At 38.2% G+C, this 20046-nt stretch overlaps 1 protein-coding gene across 1 annotated transcript in view; it reads left to right on the forward strand.

Annotated features, from left to right (window-relative positions):
- STK4 (serine/threonine kinase 4) overlaps positions 1-20046 on the forward strand; it is a 128135-nt gene that overhangs the window by 36589 nt on the left and 71500 nt on the right. The window contains exon 9 of the mRNA XM_043988218.1: positions 1017-1203. Within this exon, the coding sequence (XP_043844153.1) occupies positions 1017-1203 (187 nt within the window). The remainder of the gene's footprint in view (positions 1-1016; positions 1204-20046) is intronic.

Consider the following 20046-nt stretch of genomic DNA (forward strand, 5'->3'; position numbering starts at 1 on the left):
ACATGACTTAGCTAGGTTTGTTTACTTTACAGTGGCATTTATTAAAGTACCCTTTCAAGACTTTGTCTGCTGCCCCCAGGTAATTTAAAACATTTTATAAGTTTTATATTTTCCCTGTTTATTATTTAGGAAATAACTACTTGGTATTTCTGTATCTTTTACTTCATAATAATAACAACAATAATGATAATATAGTAGCTAATATTTATACAGCCCTTACTATATGCCAGGCACTGCTCAGCACTTGATATTTATTATCCTCATTTTACAGATGAGGAAACTGAGACAAACAGAGGTTAAGTGACTCGCCCAGGGACACAGAGCTAGTGTCTGAGGTCTGGCCTCAAATCTATCTAAGTCTAGGACCACTGCTCTATCCACTGTGCTACCTTGCTGCGCCATACTAAACTTAGTGTCATATATCAAAGTTCTTTTCTTATAAGTTATCAGGGTATGGAGGTGACTCTGGGCCCTTGAAGGCTATGCATCCATTATATATAAGCCTCAGCAGGTCCTTCCAAGCTGAAAACACTTCCGGCATAGGCCTAGGAAATAACAGTGTATCTGTCATGCAAGGACCCACTTAGCTAAGGTCCAAGAAACTTGTCACCAGATTTACTGTGGCATACTAAGGGTTGTGGCCACAGAAACTTTCTAAGACCAACTACCAAGCCTTAGAAGGTGTGTAGCTTGTGTAAGTGGAGGGAATACTCACACCAACTAAATCATGGGTTCTTGAAGAATATAATTACTTCGGGAACATTCTAAGGCCCAGAGAGAAGAGGTGATGTATTGAGTTGGTACTAGAACCCTAGTTTTCTGGTTCTCAATCAATCCATACTCATTTTATGATATCACAGCTAAATGAGATGAAATGGCTCTGCTTCTAGTCCCATGTGTTAGACAGTCCTTTAGCTGTCATCTTTTGGCATTACCCTGGTTAGTCAGACTTAAGAGCTCAGTTATGATTAATTGTAATATAAACAAGCTTTTTTCTGGGCATTGCACTCTCGTAGGAGGAGGATGAAACTGATTCAGGTACGATGGTCCGTGCTGTTGGAGATGAGACCGGTACAGTGCGAGCTGCCAGCACCCTGAGTGATGGAGCCAATACTATGATAGAACATGATGATACTTTGCCGTCTCAGTTGGGCACAATGGTGATCAACAGTGAAGAAGAGGAGGAGGAAGGGACTATGAAAAGTAAGTGATTGATAGACAAACTGACTCAGAAAACAAGCTGTGTAAGTGTTTCAACAAAGAGCTGTTGCTTATCAAATATGTTGCTGCTTGCTAGTCAGCCTCTTTGGCATTCTTTGAAGTAGATTGTGAACCTCTTCTCAGAATAATGTTTTTAAGTGCATAAAAAAATGTAAAGGCTTGCAAGATAAACTGTTTACTAAAGTCTTTTTTTAAAGTTCCTGAACCCCAGATTAAAAACCCTTGCATTAAGGCAGTATTGAGATCATTATGCTTTCTTTAAAGAGTATAATCATCTGAGACCAGTAGAGGGAGCTCTGTAATAACTGAGAGTTTAAATAACCATTTATATTATTTTAAACAAATAATGTAACTTTGGTATTACTGTAGGAACATGGTCTTTAAAAACATACCCAACGACTGTATTTTATGGCCACAACAATATTCCAGGAGGAAATTAGATAACTTGTATCAGGAAATCAACTCAAGACTAGGAAAAGATCCCTAAACTTTTGATATCCTTTTCCAAAAATCTTTCCTAGTAGCAGTGTATAAATATAGCTTATGGTTTTCCTTTTTAAAAAATTTTATTTAAAATTTTTTTTATAGTTTTCTTAAAGTGTTATTCTATATCTGCAGTTTAATAATTCTAATCAAATTGTCCCCAAGCCTTAATTCATTTGGTAACAAAATTTTTGTTGAATTGGATGCATTGACTTGAAGGAAAATGATAATTCTGCCATGGAACTTGTTTGGGAGAATCATATAAAGGCAGGTCAAGAGATATCTTAGAACATAACTACAACTGGAAGGTACTGAAGTGCTGTAGGATATTAGAGCATGAAAACAAAATAAATGCGCGCGCACACACACACACACACATATACACACACAGCTTTAGGGTTTCATTTTCCTTATAACAGCCCTATGAGTAGTTAGTTAGTATGAGCCTCATTTTATAGATGAAGAATTGAAGCTCAGAAAGGTTCATTGATTTTCCCTAGGCTGCAGAGCCTCAGATTCGGACCTAGATCTTGCACTACAAGACTTTTCTCTACCACATGGCATGCTGAAGTGGATGAGATAGTAGATCTGATTTAGTACAACTCCTTCATTTTACATATTGGGGAAAGTGAGGTCCAGACGGGGAAATGGCAAATTAAATGATGGTTTGGATTTGAATCCAGTCTTCTGACTAGTAGTTCAGTCTTCTTTTTGCTCTAGGCAAGTAGTATAGAAGACATACTTTTCCTTTAAGGCCTTTCTTCCAAGGATCTTCAGACCCCCTTCCAAGGAAAATTGATCTTCCCAAAGCTGCTGTGGTGTTTTCTATTTAATCTCACAAAAGAAACAGTATCTGATTTGTCCAAGGTCATAGACAGAAATAAAGCCAAGAACAGCTGGGAATCCTTCAACTCTTCTATCTTGTGTCATTTTAACAACTTGTCTTTGCTTCACCTAGACTAGTCATAGGTACTGGGTTGGCAGCCTATGACCTGCCAGCTAAAATTGGCAAACACAGATTGCTACCACTACACTGGCTTCCCTACCTCAGTTAAGAGCTGCTTTCTACAGAGAGATTGACTGTTCCTTTTTGTCCAAGTCCTGGTTTGCATGCTGCCCCAACATCACATTTCCCCTGCTTCTAGCTCTCCAGACAGATTATAGAGTTGTTGTAACCTTGATATGCCAATTTGGAAAGGTTAAATCTGACCTGGGCTTTTAAAATTAGTTTTAGTGAGATAAAGCAAATGAGTTATTAAACTTGCTGTCACTCTCTGACTCTTCTTCCCTCTCCCTCCTTTCCTCTTCCCCCCCACCCCCAAACAACCAAACCATTCGTTTACTGATTCATTGATAGTGTCATTTAGTACAAATAAGACATGGTACTGGATTTCAGACTCACACATAGTCATTCTCTCCACATGCTGACACTTGTTACTTGCTAATATACTGCTGTGCCTCTGATCTCCTGTCACTTAAAGGTTATGTGCTTACTTCAGTAGTCTTTTTCCATTGCATTTTCTTGATGTAGAAATGACCCTGAGTTCTGCCATTCAAGGACCAGATTAACAAAATGTGCTTATCATGACAGGATCATGGATTTAGAGCTAGAAGGGACTTTAGAGGCCATTGAGTGCAGCCTCTTCCTTTTACAAATGAGGGAACTGAGGCTCAGAGAGATTGTGCAACTGATATTTTCCAAGACAGGATTTAAACTCAGGTTTTCCTGACTCCACATCCAGCTGCCCGATTCACTTTTTAGCCATGGCAACTTAAGAAATGTGAAAGGATTTCAGTATATTTTGATGGAATGAGTACCCACACCGGTGAAATCATATCTTTCAAAGATTCAAAGGATATGTCTCCTCCACTAGACTGGACGTTCCCTAAGGGCATTAATTGTAGTTTTTTGTTTGTTTGTTTGTTTGTTTTTGGTATTCTAATTTTTTTTTCCCTTTAGAACTGTTGCTACATTAATCTCTTTAAAAAAGGTAATTTGGAACATAACACAGGACAACTCAGAGGCATGTTTTAGGTGAGTCAGTCTTAATAAGATGAAAAAAGTTAGGTATGTGTGCTGTTTCACTGAAAGTACTGATAAAAGACAGCTATTCTTGATGAGTAGTTTCATTGTATTGAAACCAAAGGCACAGATCCTGTTGAAATTTCTTTATTTCAACACTGTTCATCAGATACTGATTTCTTTGCTGCATAGTACAGGGATTCTTGACCATCAGCCCATTTTTTTTTTCTAACTGCAGTTGTTTGAAGAGAGTTGTTGTAACACTACTTCCCTTGTGTTATCATATTCTTTCCAGCTCACAAAGAGGTTATAGCATTTGCAAGTAATTAGGACATAAAGTACTACTGGTATTTTAACACTTCCTTCACCACAATACCATTACTGTGCTATTTCTAATTTCTTTGATTCTCATGAAATCTTAGAATTGGAAGGAATGTCAGAGGTCATCTTGTCCAACCTCTACCTTAAGCATGAATTCCCTTTACACTAATTCTAGCAAATCCAGCCTCTGCTCTAACACTTCAACTGATGAGAAACTTAGTTCTTAAGGACACAGCTGATCCCATTACTGGGCTCCCATTAGGGAATTCTTCTTTAGATTGAGCTAAAATTCGCCTCCCTTTACCTTCTATCCATGACTCCTTGGACCAAACAGAGTAAATCCAATCCATCTTCTACATGCTTGTCCTTCAAGAATTATATATTTATAGGATTGAATATTTACAACTGAGAAATATTAGAAATCATCTTATCTGCCCCCTCATTTTACAGATGTAGAAAACTCAGGCCCAGAAACGTTATGATCCTCTGATTTCCCAATCTAGGTCTTTTTTTCACTACTACATGCTGCTCCTCAGAGATGCTATGAGGAAATCTTTGGTAAGCTGTAAACTCAGCATAAATGGGATTTTTTTTTTCAAGACTGCTATCATGTATGTATATCTCTTTTGGGTGGGGGGGGGAATGAGAGTTGAGTGACTTGCCCAGGGTCACACAGCTAGTAAGTGTCAAGTGTCTGAGATCTGATTTGAACTCAGGTCCTCCTGAATCTAGGGCTGGTGCTTTATGTACTATACCACCTAGCTGCCTCAAATGTTTATTGTTTGGGGTTTTTTTGTTTTTTGTTTTTGCGGGGCAGTGAGGGTTAAGTGACTTGCCCAGGGTCACACAGCTAGTAAGTGTCAAGTGTCTGAGGTCAGATTTGAACTCAGGTTCTCCTGAATCCAGGGTCAGTGGTTTATTCACTGTACCACCTAGCTGCCCCCCCCCCCAATCTCCTTTTGAGTCATCTTTTGCCCAAACTAAATAGAACAGTAGTATGATATAGAGGGAAGAGTATTGGACTGTGAGAGTCAGAAAGCCTGGTTTTGAGTTATGGCTCTGACATATTAATGGTGAACCTCGGTTTCCTCATCTGAAAATACTTATACTACTCACAGAGTCTCATGAGGAAAGTACCCTAAGGTAAAGTACTGGGTAAATGTTGTTATTATTCTTATCATCCCCAGTTCCTTAAAAGGATTTTCATGACATGGTTTTAAGGTTTATGCAATTATCAACATATTGTGCACTTGGGGAAGCTAGGTGGTGCAGTGGATAAAGCACCAGCCCTGGATTCAGGAGGACCTGAGTTCAAATCCGGCCTCAGACACTTGACACTTACTAGCTGTGTGACCCTGGGCAAGTCACTTAACCCCCATTGCCCCACAAAAAACAACAACAACAACATATTGTGTACTTGCTACACCATGATGTCTCTGTCCTTATAAGAGATTCAAGTGATGGTACAGACATATATAAAACTTAAACTGACATATCTTTTTATGAAATTCAGCAGGGCAGTGGAAAGATAGAAGCTAGAATAGACTAGGAAATTGTGTCCTTTCTTGGTTTTGATGCAATTATTTATGAAAAAGAATTCATTTTTAGACTTGGAAACTTTTTTCATTTGGAACTGCTTATTAATTAGAGCAGATTCTGAATCCTATGAACCTGCTAGTCAGATTTTTACTCCTCTCCCTGGTAAAAGGAGCATTTATCATAGGAGCACAGTCTGTACATCTGAGCATCCACTTCATTTTTCAGAGATGGAAAGGAACCTTAAAAGTCATCTACTTCAGGGGCAGCTAGGTGGTGCAGTGGATAAAGCACTGGCCCTGGATTCAGGAGGACCTGAGTTCAAATGCGGCCTCAGACACACTTGACACTTACTAGCTGTGTGACCCTGGGCAAGTCACTTAACCCCCATTGCCCCCCCCCCCCAAAAAAAAAAAGTCATCTACTTCAACTCTCCTTTTTTACAGAGAAAGAAACCAGGGCCAGGAAAGTTAAAGATACTTGCATAAACTAGACTCAAACCCAAGTCTCTTGATTCCAAATCTGATACTCTTTCTACTACATTATGGCCTATCACTGTTAACCAAAATAAAGTCAGTATAACTATTTTGTTAATGTGTTAGCATTATGTCATATATTTGGAGAAATTCCTTGGCAGCAAGGTAATGGATCTCTAAGTGGGTTGGGAGTGGGAAATGCTAGATGAGGAGAATCTATTAAGCATTCTCTAATAGAAGAGAGCAGATTTGGGACACAAAGGAGCATTCCTTTGTGAAGTTTAAAACCTTTATCTTATGCCTGCAAAATCCATTGCTTTTTTTGGAATTCTTTTTTTTTGGAGGGGGTTGGGGAGGGGTCATGATAAAGGTGTTTTCATTTATTCCCTTCTGAAAAATAAAACTCTTAGTGAACTAGCAATTATTGAATGTTCTCCCTTCTGTGAAGTTTGCAGAAGAGTAGACATTTTGGCGCTTGCTTGCTCTTAACAGTTGCACAAATAATTCAAGGTCATCTTCCAGGGAAGAGACCAAATCCACATTGTATATTCAGATTTTCTAATTATATCCAGACGTCGGGCCTCATCTTATCTTTGGAAGCTGTTGATATTCTCAGTCTTTATAGGATGAGCCAAAAAGCACAGGCTCTTGGTGTCAGACAGTATATTCACAAAACCTCGCCAAGCCACATATTAGGCTGTGAATTTTCACAATTTCAATATGACTGGAACTAGAGTCTATAATCTGTATTTCTAGCAGTGACACTGGTAACTGGAGAGCTAAAAATCATCTTGGGGCAATGTTTTCCAGGAGAGGGCAGTAGCGTAATAGTAAAGAAGGGTAAAAGAGAGCGCCCTAGAAGCATGAGCATCATAGAATTTGGAGCTAGGCTGTCTGGACCTTAAAGAGAATGCAGTACAGTCCCTTTATCTTTTTTTTTTTTAATTAATAAAGTATTTTATTTTTTTTCCGTTACATGTAAAGATAGTTCTCAACCTTTGTTTATACAAGCTTTACAATTTCAGATTTTTCTCCCTCCCTCCCCTAGACAACAGGTAATCTGATATAGGTTTTTATATATATATATATATATATATATATATATATATATATATATATATATATACACACACACATAATAACATTAATCCTATTTCTGCATTAGTCATGTTATAAGAGAAAAAAAATCAGAGCAATGATGGAAAACCTCAAAATAGAAAAAAACAGCATCAAAAACAAAAGAAATAGCATGGTTCATTCAGCATCTATACTCCGCAATTCTTTTCTTTTTTTCCTGGATTTGGAGATCCTCTTCCATCACGAGTTCCCTGGAGTTCTTCTGTGCCATTGCATTGGTGAGAAGAATATAGTCCATCACAGTAGATCAGCACTCAATGTTGATGTTACACTCCCTTTATCTCACAGATGAGGAGGCCAAAGCCCAAAGAGGAGCAGGGCCTTACCTGGGACTGAACCCAGTAATAAGTAGCAGAGACAGGAAGCAGGCCTGTGTTTCTCAGACTCCAAGTCAAAGGTTCTCACCATCATAGAACAGGAGGACAGGTTATAAACTAGACATGATGAGTACATTGTTCTGACTTAACTTGCTTTTGCCAGTAAGAAAATGGTGATTACATTGTCACAAATGGATCAAGTAAGTCTTTCCGTGTGTAATGTTTATTGAGCATCTTTTAGGCACGCAGCGTTTTGTTAGGCACTCGGGAAAAAGGCATGGTCTTTGTCCTCAAAACTTACAATATAGGGAATATAGAATGCATATACATTGTAATACTCTATGATAATTATGCAGTAATTGTACAATGTCATAAAATATAGAAAGAGGGGCAGCTAGGTGGCGCAGTGGATAAAACACTGGCCCTGGATTCAGGAGGACCTGAGTTCAAATCCAGCCTCAGACACTTGACACTTACTAGCTGTGCGACCCTGGGCAAGTCACTTAACCCTCATTGCCCTGGCCCCCCCCCCAAAAAAAAAAAGGAGTAATGGCTCTTAAGGGGCAGCTAGGTGGCACAGTGTATAGAGTACGGGCCCTGGATTCAGGAGGACCCGAGTTAAAATTTGGCCTCAGACACTTTACACTTACTAATTGTGTGACTCTAGGCAAGTCACTTAACCCCAATTGCCTCACTAAAAAAAAAAAAATAGATTAAAATACTTTGTGAAATCCCAAGAAGGAAAGGTCATTTCTTACCATCTGGGAATTGGGAATTGGCATTCAAACTGGGCTTCATGGATTCTCAGATTATTAGAACTGAAAGGGGCTTTTGGAGGTCATCTAATCCAACCTCCTCATTTTACAAAGGGAAAACAAGTCTAAAAAAAGTAAAGTGAAAGATCATTTCTGATTATCTGGTAACTGGGATTCAAATTAGATTTTATGGATTCACAGCTTAGTGGAACTGAAAAGAAATTCAGAGGTCATCTCATCTACTTTTGCAAAATGGAAACCAGAACTAGAAACTAAAGGTTAAATGATTTGCCTTAGTCAGCTGGTTAATTCGGTAGCTGAGACTGGAACTCTGGACATCATGTTTCCTGATTCCTAGTCTAGTGCTCTTTCTACTACAGAGTACTGCCTAAACCAACAGTTGTCAAACTTTTTGGTCCCAGAACCTCTTTAAACTCTTAAACATTTATTGAGGATCACAAAGACCTTTTGTTTATATGTGTTAGAGCTATCAATATTTACCATATTAAAAATTAAAACTGATAAAATATTAAAATATTCATTTTAAAATAATAATAAACCCATTACATGTTGTTTTGTTTTGTTTTTGTTTTTGTGGGGCAATGGGGGTTAAGTGACTTGCCCAGGGTCACACAGCTAGTAAGTGTCAAATGTCTGAGGCCGGATTTGAACTCAGGTACTCCTGAATCCAGGGCTGGTGCTTTATCCACTGAACCACCTAGCCTCCCCCCATTACATGTTAACACAAAAAACACATCCAAAAAACTATTTTCAAAAACAATTAGCAAGAAGAGTGACATTGTTTTACATATTTTTCCAAATTTTTAAAATATCTGGTATAATAGAAGACAGCTGGATCCTCATATCTACTTCTGCATTTAATCTTGTTTCAGTATGTAGTTCTGGTTGAAGTATATGATGAAAATCTGAACTCACACAGTTATGTTGGAAAAAGGAGGAGTATTGTAATAGGCAAATGACATCTTAGTATTATTATGAAAATAGTTTTGACTTCATGGACTCATTGAAAGGGGGTCCCAGACCACATCTTGACAATCGCTAACCTAAGCTGTCACCCAGCAGTCTGAACTTTGGAACAACAACAAAAAAGGCCAGTTTTTGGGTGGGGGAGGGGCAATATTTTAAAAGTTGGGGAGATGAAGGGTTAGTGAATTATTCTAGGCATAAGGAATGGAGATGTGAACAAAGACATGAAAGCAGACCGTACAAAGAATGACAAGTATGATTTTACTGGCTCACAATACATATTGAGGAAAGTAATTTGAGATGCAATGATAATGACAAGGAGGCCCAGGATTATAGGGCCTGGAAAGCCAGACCAAGGAGTTGGGACTTTATTGGCTTATATAATGGGGAGCAGTAAAAGGGTTTTCAGAATAGGGATGACTATAGGTAGGTTCTGTATCTTATTTAATTAATAACTATTTTATCTAAACTTCATAGTCTTCCACCAGAACCAAATCAGTTCCTTGTATATTGCAGATGCTTAATAAATGTTGATTGATTAAATGAAAGAACAGATCCATGCATGGTCAATCATTCAACCAGTATTTATTAAGCACCTACTTTATATCAGGCCCTGTGCCCTAAAAACAAATTAAAAAATGAAACAGTGCCTGCCTTCAGAGAGCTTCCATTCTGTCTGGAGAGACAGCATCAACACATAAAATTAAATACAAAGCATACAAAAAAACAGCAAATTTGCTGAGGGAAGAGGAAGGTAGTAACAGTGGTGAGGGGTCAGCAAAGACTCCATACAGGAATTGGGATTTGAGCGACCATTGAAGGAAACAAGCATTACTGAGACGTGAAAGTAGGAAGGAAGTACATTCCAGGCATGGAGGGAATGACCTGTGTACAGGCACAAAGACAGAAAATAGACTTAGGAACAGTAGCAAGGTCAGTTTGACTAGATCAAAGAATATCTGGAGGGAAATGACTATAATAAGATTGGAAAGGAAGACTGGGCTTTGGTTGTAAAAGCCTTTAAATACCAAACAGGAGCGTGCATATTTAATCCTATTAAGGGGGTCCCTGGAGTTTATTGAAGAGGGGAATGACCTCGTCAGACTTGTGCTTTAGGAATACCAATTTTGGGCAGTTAGGTGGCGCAGTGGATAAAGCACTGGCCCTGGATTCAGGAGGACCTGAGTTCAAATCCGGCCTCAGACACTTGACTTACTAGCTGTGTGACCCTGGGCAAGTCATTAACCCTCATTGCTCCACAAAAATTAATTAATTGATTGATTAAAAAAAGAAAAGGAATACCAAGCTGGTGGCTACATGAAGGCTGTACTGAAGAGTGAGTGGGAAGCTCAAGATGAGACCCTCAGAAGGCTATTGCATTAATTCATGTAAGATAATATAGAGAGCTCTAAGGTTTGCAAAAAACTTCACATATGTTATCGCTCACTTGACTGTCACAAGAACTCTGAAGTAGGTGCTATTATTAATCATCCCCATTTTATAAATAAGGAAGCTGAAGCTGAGAGAGAAGGTTAAGTGACTTGTCTGGGGTCACACAGATGGTGTGTAAGGCAGGATTTGAACTGAGGGCTTCTGACTCCCAAGACCCGATACTCTATCCTGGAACACTATGATGAGTGGTGATCATATGAATGAAGAGAAGGAGATGGATGCTAGACATGTTGTGGAGATAGAATTGATAAGACATAGCAACTCATTGGATATGGGGGAGTTGCAGACGAGTGAGAAGTTGAGAATGACTCTGAGGTTGTGAAACCTAGGTCACTAGAAGGATTGTAATGCCCTCACCAGAAATACAGAGGTTTGGGTAGAAAATGTTTTTTTGTTTATGAACATGTTGGATTTGAGAAGTTTATGGGATAGCCATTAAAAATGCTCAATAAGGGCAGCTAGGTGGCGCAGTGAATAGAGCACCGGCCCTGGATTCAGGAGGACCTGAGTTCAAATTTGACCTCGGACACTTAAGACTTACTTGCTGTGTGACTGGACAAGTTACTTAACCCCAATTGCCTCACACACACACACCCCAAAAAAAAAAAAAAAGGAAGGAAGGAAGGAAGAAAAATGTGAAATTAAAGCTTATGAGAGACCCTAAGGCTGGATATATAGATCTGGGAGTCATCTGTGTAGATGGATAACATGAAGAAGATTAACTTGGCATCAGTGGGAAGGGAAGGGAGAGGCTAGATATATGTATCTAGAGGAGAAGATTCTTCTGAGATCTCTTAGATGCAGCAAATCTGTACTGCTACCTCATATATGCCTACATTATTTTTTTGTTTTTTGGTGAGGCAGTTGGGGTTAAGTGACTTGCCCAAGGTCACACAGCTAGTAAATGTCAAGTGTCTGAGGCTGGATTTGAACTCAGATCCTCCTGACTCCAGGGCCAGTGCTCTATCCACTGTGCCACCTAGCTGCCCCTTGCCTACATTATTTAATATGAATCACTGAATATTTCTTGAATGAATGCCTGCTAATAAGTACATTAGGATCCCGAAGAAGTATACAGTCATAGAATATTGAGCTGGAAAGAATCTTAGAGATCATTAATTTAGAAATGTATCCCCATGGTCCAGATTGACTTAGAAAACAAGAAATTAACATTATCTATGTTATGGTGTATTTTTAATTATTTTCTTAAAGATTTCCCAATTACATTTTGGGGGGGGGCAGGGCAGTGGGGGTTAAGTGACTTGCCCAGGGTCACACAGCTAGCAAGTGTCTGAGGCTGGATTTGAACTCGGTTCCTCCAGAATCCAAGGCCGGTGCTTTATCCATTGCACCACCTAGCTGCCCCTTACTATTTTTTTTTTTTTAATAAAAGTATTCTCCCCTGTACTTTCTGAGAGTAATGCCTAGATTCAGCTCAGACATTCCCACAGTTATAGTGACTCCGTGAAATATGAATGTTGATATTTTACAGACATTGGGAAAAGTAAAAGAAACTTTGCTTAGAAATCAAGTACAAAAAAGGTATTCTAAAGTCCCTGCTTCAGTTTTTTAAAGTGATTCTTGCCTTGACCCCCAGAAAAACCTATACAAAACTTGTGGTTTGTTTAGAAAAACAAGAGAATATTTTTGGTGGCTTGGCAGAGCTTTCAAAGAGAGAACTGGCCTGAAAGTCAGGAGCCCTGGGTTCTACTTGTGTTGCTGCTGCTAACAGTGTGTGATCTGGAGCAAGTTATTTTCCTCCTTGGTACCTTATTTTCCTCATTTCTAAAACCAAGGTGCTGAAACTTTAACTTCTTTTCCAGTTCTAGCATTTCATGTTCCAGGGATCTTTCCAGCTCTGACATTCTTTGAATATTCATGACTACACATAGCAGATCTTATTTTTGAAAAATTCCACATTAAGACATAGTCCTTTGAGCTAGGAGAGAGCTTGTGACTGACTCCCTAATAAGAAGTTTTCTGGTGAGAATAGGATGAAGAATAAAAAGTGGGTTATATCGTTTAAAGCCAAAGATTAATTCATAGAGATATTTCTGTTCAAGTGGTAAAGGTTTGTTTTGTTTTAGAGCCCAGATTACTCCATGAAAAACTGAAGAAGAAAAATTAAGATTTTAAAACAGATTTATTTCATAGTCTTCTTAAATGCTGCCTCTGGGGAGGGTGCTAAGAATATATGAAAAGGAGTAAGACTCTGTCATTACCCATAATAAGAGATGACTTTTAGAGAACACTTTAAGGTTTCAAAGCACTTTTACACATGTTATCTCCTTTGATTCTCACTACAAGCCTGAGAGATAGGTGCTATTTTTATCCCCATTTTACAGATCAGGAAATTGAGGCAGACAGCTGTTAAGTGATTTGCCAGGATCACACAGCTAGGGCAAAGAGGTAGGAAATGGGACATGTTGCAGGATGATAAGTAGATCAGTTGGGCTGGATGATAGACTACAGTAGGAAAATATTCTAAGATATATTTGGAAAGATAGGTTGAAACCAAATGATAAACTTCCTTAGGACAAGAAGAACTATCCTTTGTTTAATTTACATTTTTGCCAGCACCTAGTGTAATGCCTTGCAGATTGTGAGTACTTAAATTTTGAAATGAAGGATGGTGATACACTTTTAATGCCAAGCTGAGGAGTCTGAATTTTCTCCTGTAAGCAGTGAGGAAGCTAGCGACCATATTTTGAACAAAGAAGTGTCATGATCAGAGCTGTGTTTTGAGAAGATGACTTTTAACAGTGGTGTTAAGGATGGTTTGTAGAAAGACAGGGAAGCCAATTAATATGACAGTTCAAGGGAGAGGTAACAAGGTCCTTAGCCGGAGTGGTAGCCGTGAGAACAGTCAGGAAGGGACAGGTGCTAGAGGTCAGATACATTGGAAATAAAAATACTTGAAGTTTAAGGGATGGCAAATGAGCATTCCAGAGAAACTGTCCTGCAATAGCAGCCCTGAGTTTAGATTATAGGTCATATTAATCCCCAAACAAAAGCAAACAGTAGGCAGGAAAGGAAACTTCTCCTTCTCCATGTCTTTTTCCAAATAAAATAAATAGAGGGCACAACTGCTCATCATTTCAGCCCATCTATTGGCTTGGCAAGCTGCCCTTTGAGACTCTTTTCCCAAAACAGTGTCATGCTAGGTTGCAAAGGAACAGGGTTCATTCATTGTACTGAAACTCTTTCTCCAAATGGTAGCATTATGTGACTATTTTAAAAACACAACACCCTTATTCATTCCTCCTCTCTGTAACATGAATTGCTTTCCTTTCTTTTTCCTACCAGTCACAACTAATAGCCCCTTTCCCTGAGACACATCAGAAAAGATGCTATACCTTCAGAACAAATATTACAGGCACTAGTTGGCTTCTTAAGGGGGGGGGCGGTCATTGGTTTTAACAGCTTAGAATGACTTTCTTCTGTCTTTCAATAGTAGTTGACCCTTGTTCAGAGTATGTGATCAACTAGTTCAGTGGAACTGGGACAAAAAAAAATGACAAAGTCAGTGGGAAGTCTTCATCCCCAACTCCTACATTTAACGTAATGGTGGTTCTGATGGCTTTAGCAAAGTACTGTTGGGCAGCAAAATGTTGGGATGAGAATCCTATACGTTGCGGAGTTCTTGCCCCTGGTTTGGATGAAATAGCTCTTGCTGAATACTGTTGCTATGTTTTAATAGATAAGTTACGATCAGGCATGTTGAATCACTCATCACTGAGTCTGAACTGGAGTTAACCTTAATGCTCATATAGTCCTCTTGCTGCCTGAATTGGAATCTTTTTTTTTTTTTTTATGTATGAGGTATTTTATTTTTTCCATTACATGTAAAGATAGTTCTCAACTTTTGTTTATACATGCTTTACAATTTCAGATTTTTCTCCCTCCCACCCCTCCCTCCCCCCTCCCCTAGACAGCAGGTACTCTGATATAGGTTATATCTATATATCTCTATACATATATATATACACACACACACATATATATACACATAATAACATTAATCCTATTATAAGAGAAAGAATCAGAGCAGTGATGCAAAACCTCAAAATAGAGAGAAAAAAAAAAAACCAACAGCACCCAAAACAAAAGAAATAATATGGTTCAATCAGCATCTATACTCCACAGCTGAATTGGAATCTTTTCTGTAACATTCTTGACAAATGGTCATCCATCCTCTACTCTAAGACCTCTACTGAAAAAGAATCTACTAATTTATTTCATTCTTGGATAGCTCATAGTTGTTAGGAAGTTTTTCTTTACGTTAAGCCAAAGTCTGCCTTTTTGTAACTTCTACCCACTACTTTTAGCTCTCTTCCTTGGGTCTAGACAGAAAAAGTTTATTCCCTCTGACATGATAGCCCTTTGAGTACTTGAACACAGTGATCATATATAGCTCTCCTGTACCAACCTTCAATCTCAAGAATAAGCCTATTTTTTTTTTTAAGTGAGGCAGTTGGGGTTAAGTGACTTACCCAGGGTCACACAGTTAGTAAGTGTCAAGTGTTTGAAGCTGAATTTGAACCCAGGTCCTCCTGACTCCAGGGACAGTTCTCTATCCACTGCACCACCTAGCTGCCCCAGAATAAGCCTATTTTAAACTATGCTAAATAGCTCCAATTACTTCCGTTGATTCTTGTATGGGCACAGCTTCCAGTTCAATAACCCTCCTTTGGACATGCTTTAATTTGTCAATATTCCACTCCAGTGGATCTGTGATCTGACTGATATTAGTACTCCCTCCAATGATACAGATTGAAAACTATCCGTGACTACTCATCCTTAGCAGCTCTGATCCATGTCCTCCCATAAATTGACCCCAGAGGGTCGTCTATTCAAGAATTTGGGGCCTTAAGCTCTCTCCAATCTTGGAGCAGTACTCCATATGTCAGTGGAGCATGCAGGCTCTCTGTTGACTATCTCTTGCTTTTACCACATGATCTTTTTTGATGGTACATTTCTTTGGTACATTCTTTATATACTGTTTCTCCACCGTAATTTCTTATTGATAGTGTTGGCAGCCTATTCACATCCTCAGTGTGCCTCCTTGTTGCCTTTTGGGTGAACCTTGACTTCAGTTCTTTAGAGACTAAATAATTGTTTCAGGACTTACAGCCATAAAATGTTACTGTAAGACTATCAGTATTAAAAAAAAAAGTGGGCTTTTCAGGAAGAAGCTTGAGGCTATTTGAAGAATTTTGCAATTTCCCAGAGGCAGAGAAATCTGCTCTCTTTTTGCTTTTTACTTCTGGGCCCAGCTCATACTCCATTTGTAGTATCTGATAGATGATTGATAGATAGATAGATAGTTATGTATACACATATATACATATTCTCTATGATTATATATATGTGTATTTATACATGTATATGTATTTACATATGTATATATACACACAAACATGCACACAGGTAGGCAAACTCTCTAGGTTGTTCATCTACCTGTATATCATAGAACAACATTCTTTAGCTACTTGGTTTTTCCTATGTGGTGGGTGAACCTACCACTTTAGAATAATTGTGAATCTTGAGAGATCTTTCAGTGTTTTTATCCATTCTTCAGATTGCTTGGTGTGATCAGCACAGTAGAATCTGCAGATAGGAGCATGTGGAGAACTTCAGTATGAATAGGCAATCGCTATTTTTCTTCAACTGTGCTGGATCTCTTCCATGACAGTGGCAAGCACTTGGCAAGCATATATCTCCATGTTTCCTGCTTTACTTAATATTAATAATCCCTATATCATTAAGCAAAGTGTTATTTCTCTTATGGTAGAAGCAAGGAGGTGCACAGATAGAGTGCTAGACTTGGAGTCAGGAAAACCTGAGTTCGAATCCTTCCTTAGACAATTACTAGTTGTGTGTCCCCAGGACAAGTTATTTAATCTTATTTCACTTTAATAATCATAACCATTATTATTATTTTACCTCTTTCAGGCTCAATTTCCTCGTCTGTAAAATGAGCATAATTGTACCTACCTCACAGGGATGTTGTGAGGATCAAATGAAATAACATACATAAAGTGCTTCGCAAACCATAAAGCATTATATAAATCCTAGCTATTACACTAATAGCTCTCTTTCAAAGATGTAATTTAGATGTATTTGTTGGAAAAAGGGCAAAGAAAAAGGATATAAGAATAAAAAAAAATCCAGCAGAATCACTCAATACATCAAAAACAATCTTACATTATGTTCAGTGTTCCTCACCTGTGGATCCTCCACCTTTCCAAATGAGTAGGAGAGGTGTCTTTTCCTATTTCTTTTCTGGGGGCCATGTTTTTTGTTCGTAGTCTTGCAGCATTCATTTTCAGGTTTTTTTTGTGGTAGTTCTTTTTTTCACTTATATTGATATAATTATCGGATATATTGTTTTCTTGGGTCAGTTTACTTCACTTTGCATCAGTTTATATAAGTCTTTCCGTGCTTCCCTATAATGTTTCTTTACATTCATTTACCACAATTTGTTTAGCCATTCTCCAATTGATGGGTACCTATTTTATTTCCAATTTTTTGTTACCACAAGTGCTGCTATAGGGGCAACTAGGTGGCACGGTGGATAGAGCACTGGCCCTGGATTCAGGAGGACCTGAGTTCAAATCTGGCCTCAGACACTTAACACTTACTAGCTGTGTGACCCATGGCAAGTCACTTCACCCCAATTGCCTCACCAAAAAAAAAAAAAAATTAAATAAAAAAAAAAGTGTTGCTATAAATATTTTGGTTTCTATTAAGCTTTTGTTTGTCAGTCATTCCTTTGGGCTTCATTCCTAGCAATGGAATCTCTGGGTAGGAAGTATATATTCATTTGCCCTTCTGAAATTCTTCGTGTTCTTTTGTGTATTTTTAAATATTTCACTGATGTGCTTTTTTCTTTTTTTGTTTTTTTTTTCCTATTACTATCATTGCCCATCAACAATCTCCTATGCATCCCCCTATGAGAACCCTTTGTTACCAAGTCAGTCATTCAACCTAAAGAGGAAAAAGTATCCAGGAGAATGTGATCAATAACGTCAGATGTTTTAGAGGGGTCAAGAACAATAAATATTGAAAGAAGGGCATGATAGTTGGCAATTAAGAGATCATTGGTAACTTTGAAAGGAGCAATTTCAGTAGAATGATGAGATCAGAAGGCAAATTGCAACAGGGTTTAGAAGTGAGTTATGAGGGACAGCTAGGTGGTGCAGTGGATAAAGCACTGGCCCTGGATTCAGGAGGACCTGAGTTCAAATCCGGCCTCAGATACTTGACACTAGCTGTGTGACCCTGGGCAAGTCACTTAACCCTCATTGCCCCCACCCCCCAAAAAAAAGTGAGTTATGAGAGAGGGAGTAGAAGCACCTAGTGTAGATAGCTTTCTCTGTCTTTTTAGACTCATTATGGCAGGAGTTTAGCAAAACAAATCATTACATTGGCCATGTCTCATTCTGTACCTCTAGTCCATAACCTCTTTGCCAAAAGTTGGGAAATCTGCTTTAGTATCAGTCTTCTTAAGTCATAACTAGTCATTGCATTGACCAGAATTCTGAAGCCTTTCAAAGATGTTTTCCTTTACGTTATTGTGCTCATCATGTAAATTATTCTCGGGGCAGCTAGGTGGCGCAGTGGATAGAGCACTGGCCCTGGAGTCAGGAGTACCTGAGTTCAAATTCGGCCTCAGACACTTAACACTTACTATCTGTGTGACCCTGGGCAAGTCACTTAACCCCAATTGCCTCACTAAAATAGATAGATAGATAGATAGATAGATAGATAGATAGATAGATAGATAGATAGATAGATAGATAGATAAATAGATAAATAAATAGATAAATAAATAGATAAATAAATAATTCTCATGCTTCTGCTCATTTCCCTCTGAATCAGTTCATGAATTTTCCCCCAGTTTTTACTGAATCTGACATATTGGTCATTTTTTTATGGTGTAGTAATTAATATTTCATTGCATTCATATTTCATAATTTGTTCAGCCATTCCCCAGTTGATAGATATTTATTTCAGATTCTTTGGTTTGTTTGTTTATTTGTTTCAGAATCCTTAATTTCCTTTTTAAAACTTATTTTTATTTTTAGTTCCAAATTCTCTCCCTCCCACCACCACTTCCCTTCCCCATCGAGAAGGCAAGAAATATGATGCCCATTATACATATGAATTCACATAAAACATTTCCACATTAGTCATATTGTGGGAGAAGGGAGCAAGAAAAATAAAGGGGGGAAAATGCTTTAGTGGGTACTTAGAGTCCATCATTTCTCTATCTGGAGATGGATGGCATTTTACATCATGAGCCCTTTGGAATTATCAGAGTTACTAAGTCTTTCATAGTCAATCATCACTATGATATTGTTACTGTTCTCACTTCTCCTTGCTTTGCTTTGCATCATTTCCTACCAAGTCTTCCCAGATTTTTCTGAAACAATCCCTTTCATCATTTCCTACAGCACAGTAGTATTCCATCACAATCATATAATATAATTTGTTCAGCCATTTTAAAAATTGGTGGCCATCCCCTCAATTTACATTCTTAGCCTCTACAAAAAAGAGCTTCTATAAATATTTTGGTACCTACGAATTCTTTTCCTTTTTCCTTTGCTCTCTTTGTGGTAGAGACTTAGTGGTGGTATTGCTGGATCAAAGGATGTAGAGTTTTATAGCCCTTTGGACATAGTTCCAAACTGTTCTCCAGAATGATTAGACAAGTTCACAATTTCAACAGTGTGTCAGTCTACCTATATCTATTTTCCCACATCCCCTCCAGCATTTTGTCATTTTCCTTTTCTTTCATCTTAGCCAATCTGATGAGTGTGGGGTGATACCTCTTCAGTTTTTTGCAAATACAAAAGTGCTGCTGTAATTATTTCTGTGCATATGGGGTCTTTCCTTCTGGCCTAGTAGTGGTATCAATATGTCAGATGGTATGTACAGCTCAGGGACTTTCTAGGCATAATTCCAAATTGCTTTCTAAAATCATAGTACCAATTCACGGCTCTGCCCATCAGTACATGAATGTTTCTTTTCTCCTTCCCAACAATTGCCATTTTCCTTTCTTCATCTTTGCTGATCTATGAGTTGTATAATTTGTGCCTTTCTTCTTATTAGTGATTGTTGATAGCTTGACTTTCTTTTTTTTTTAAACTTCCTATTTATATTCTACTGGAGAATAAAATTTCTGTATAGTCAGTAAACACATTAGTACTTGTGTTCTCTATATCTTTCGATTATCATCATGGCTAACATTTATATTTTGCAAAGTACTTTACATGTCTTATCTCATTTGATAAATTACATTTGTGTAATGGCAAGGATGTGGGCTACTGTGA

This window comes from Dromiciops gliroides, chromosome 2, assembly GCF_019393635.1.
Source record: "Dromiciops gliroides isolate mDroGli1 chromosome 2, mDroGli1.pri, whole genome shotgun sequence".
Taxonomy (NCBI): domain Eukaryota; kingdom Metazoa; phylum Chordata; class Mammalia; order Microbiotheria; family Microbiotheriidae; genus Dromiciops; species Dromiciops gliroides.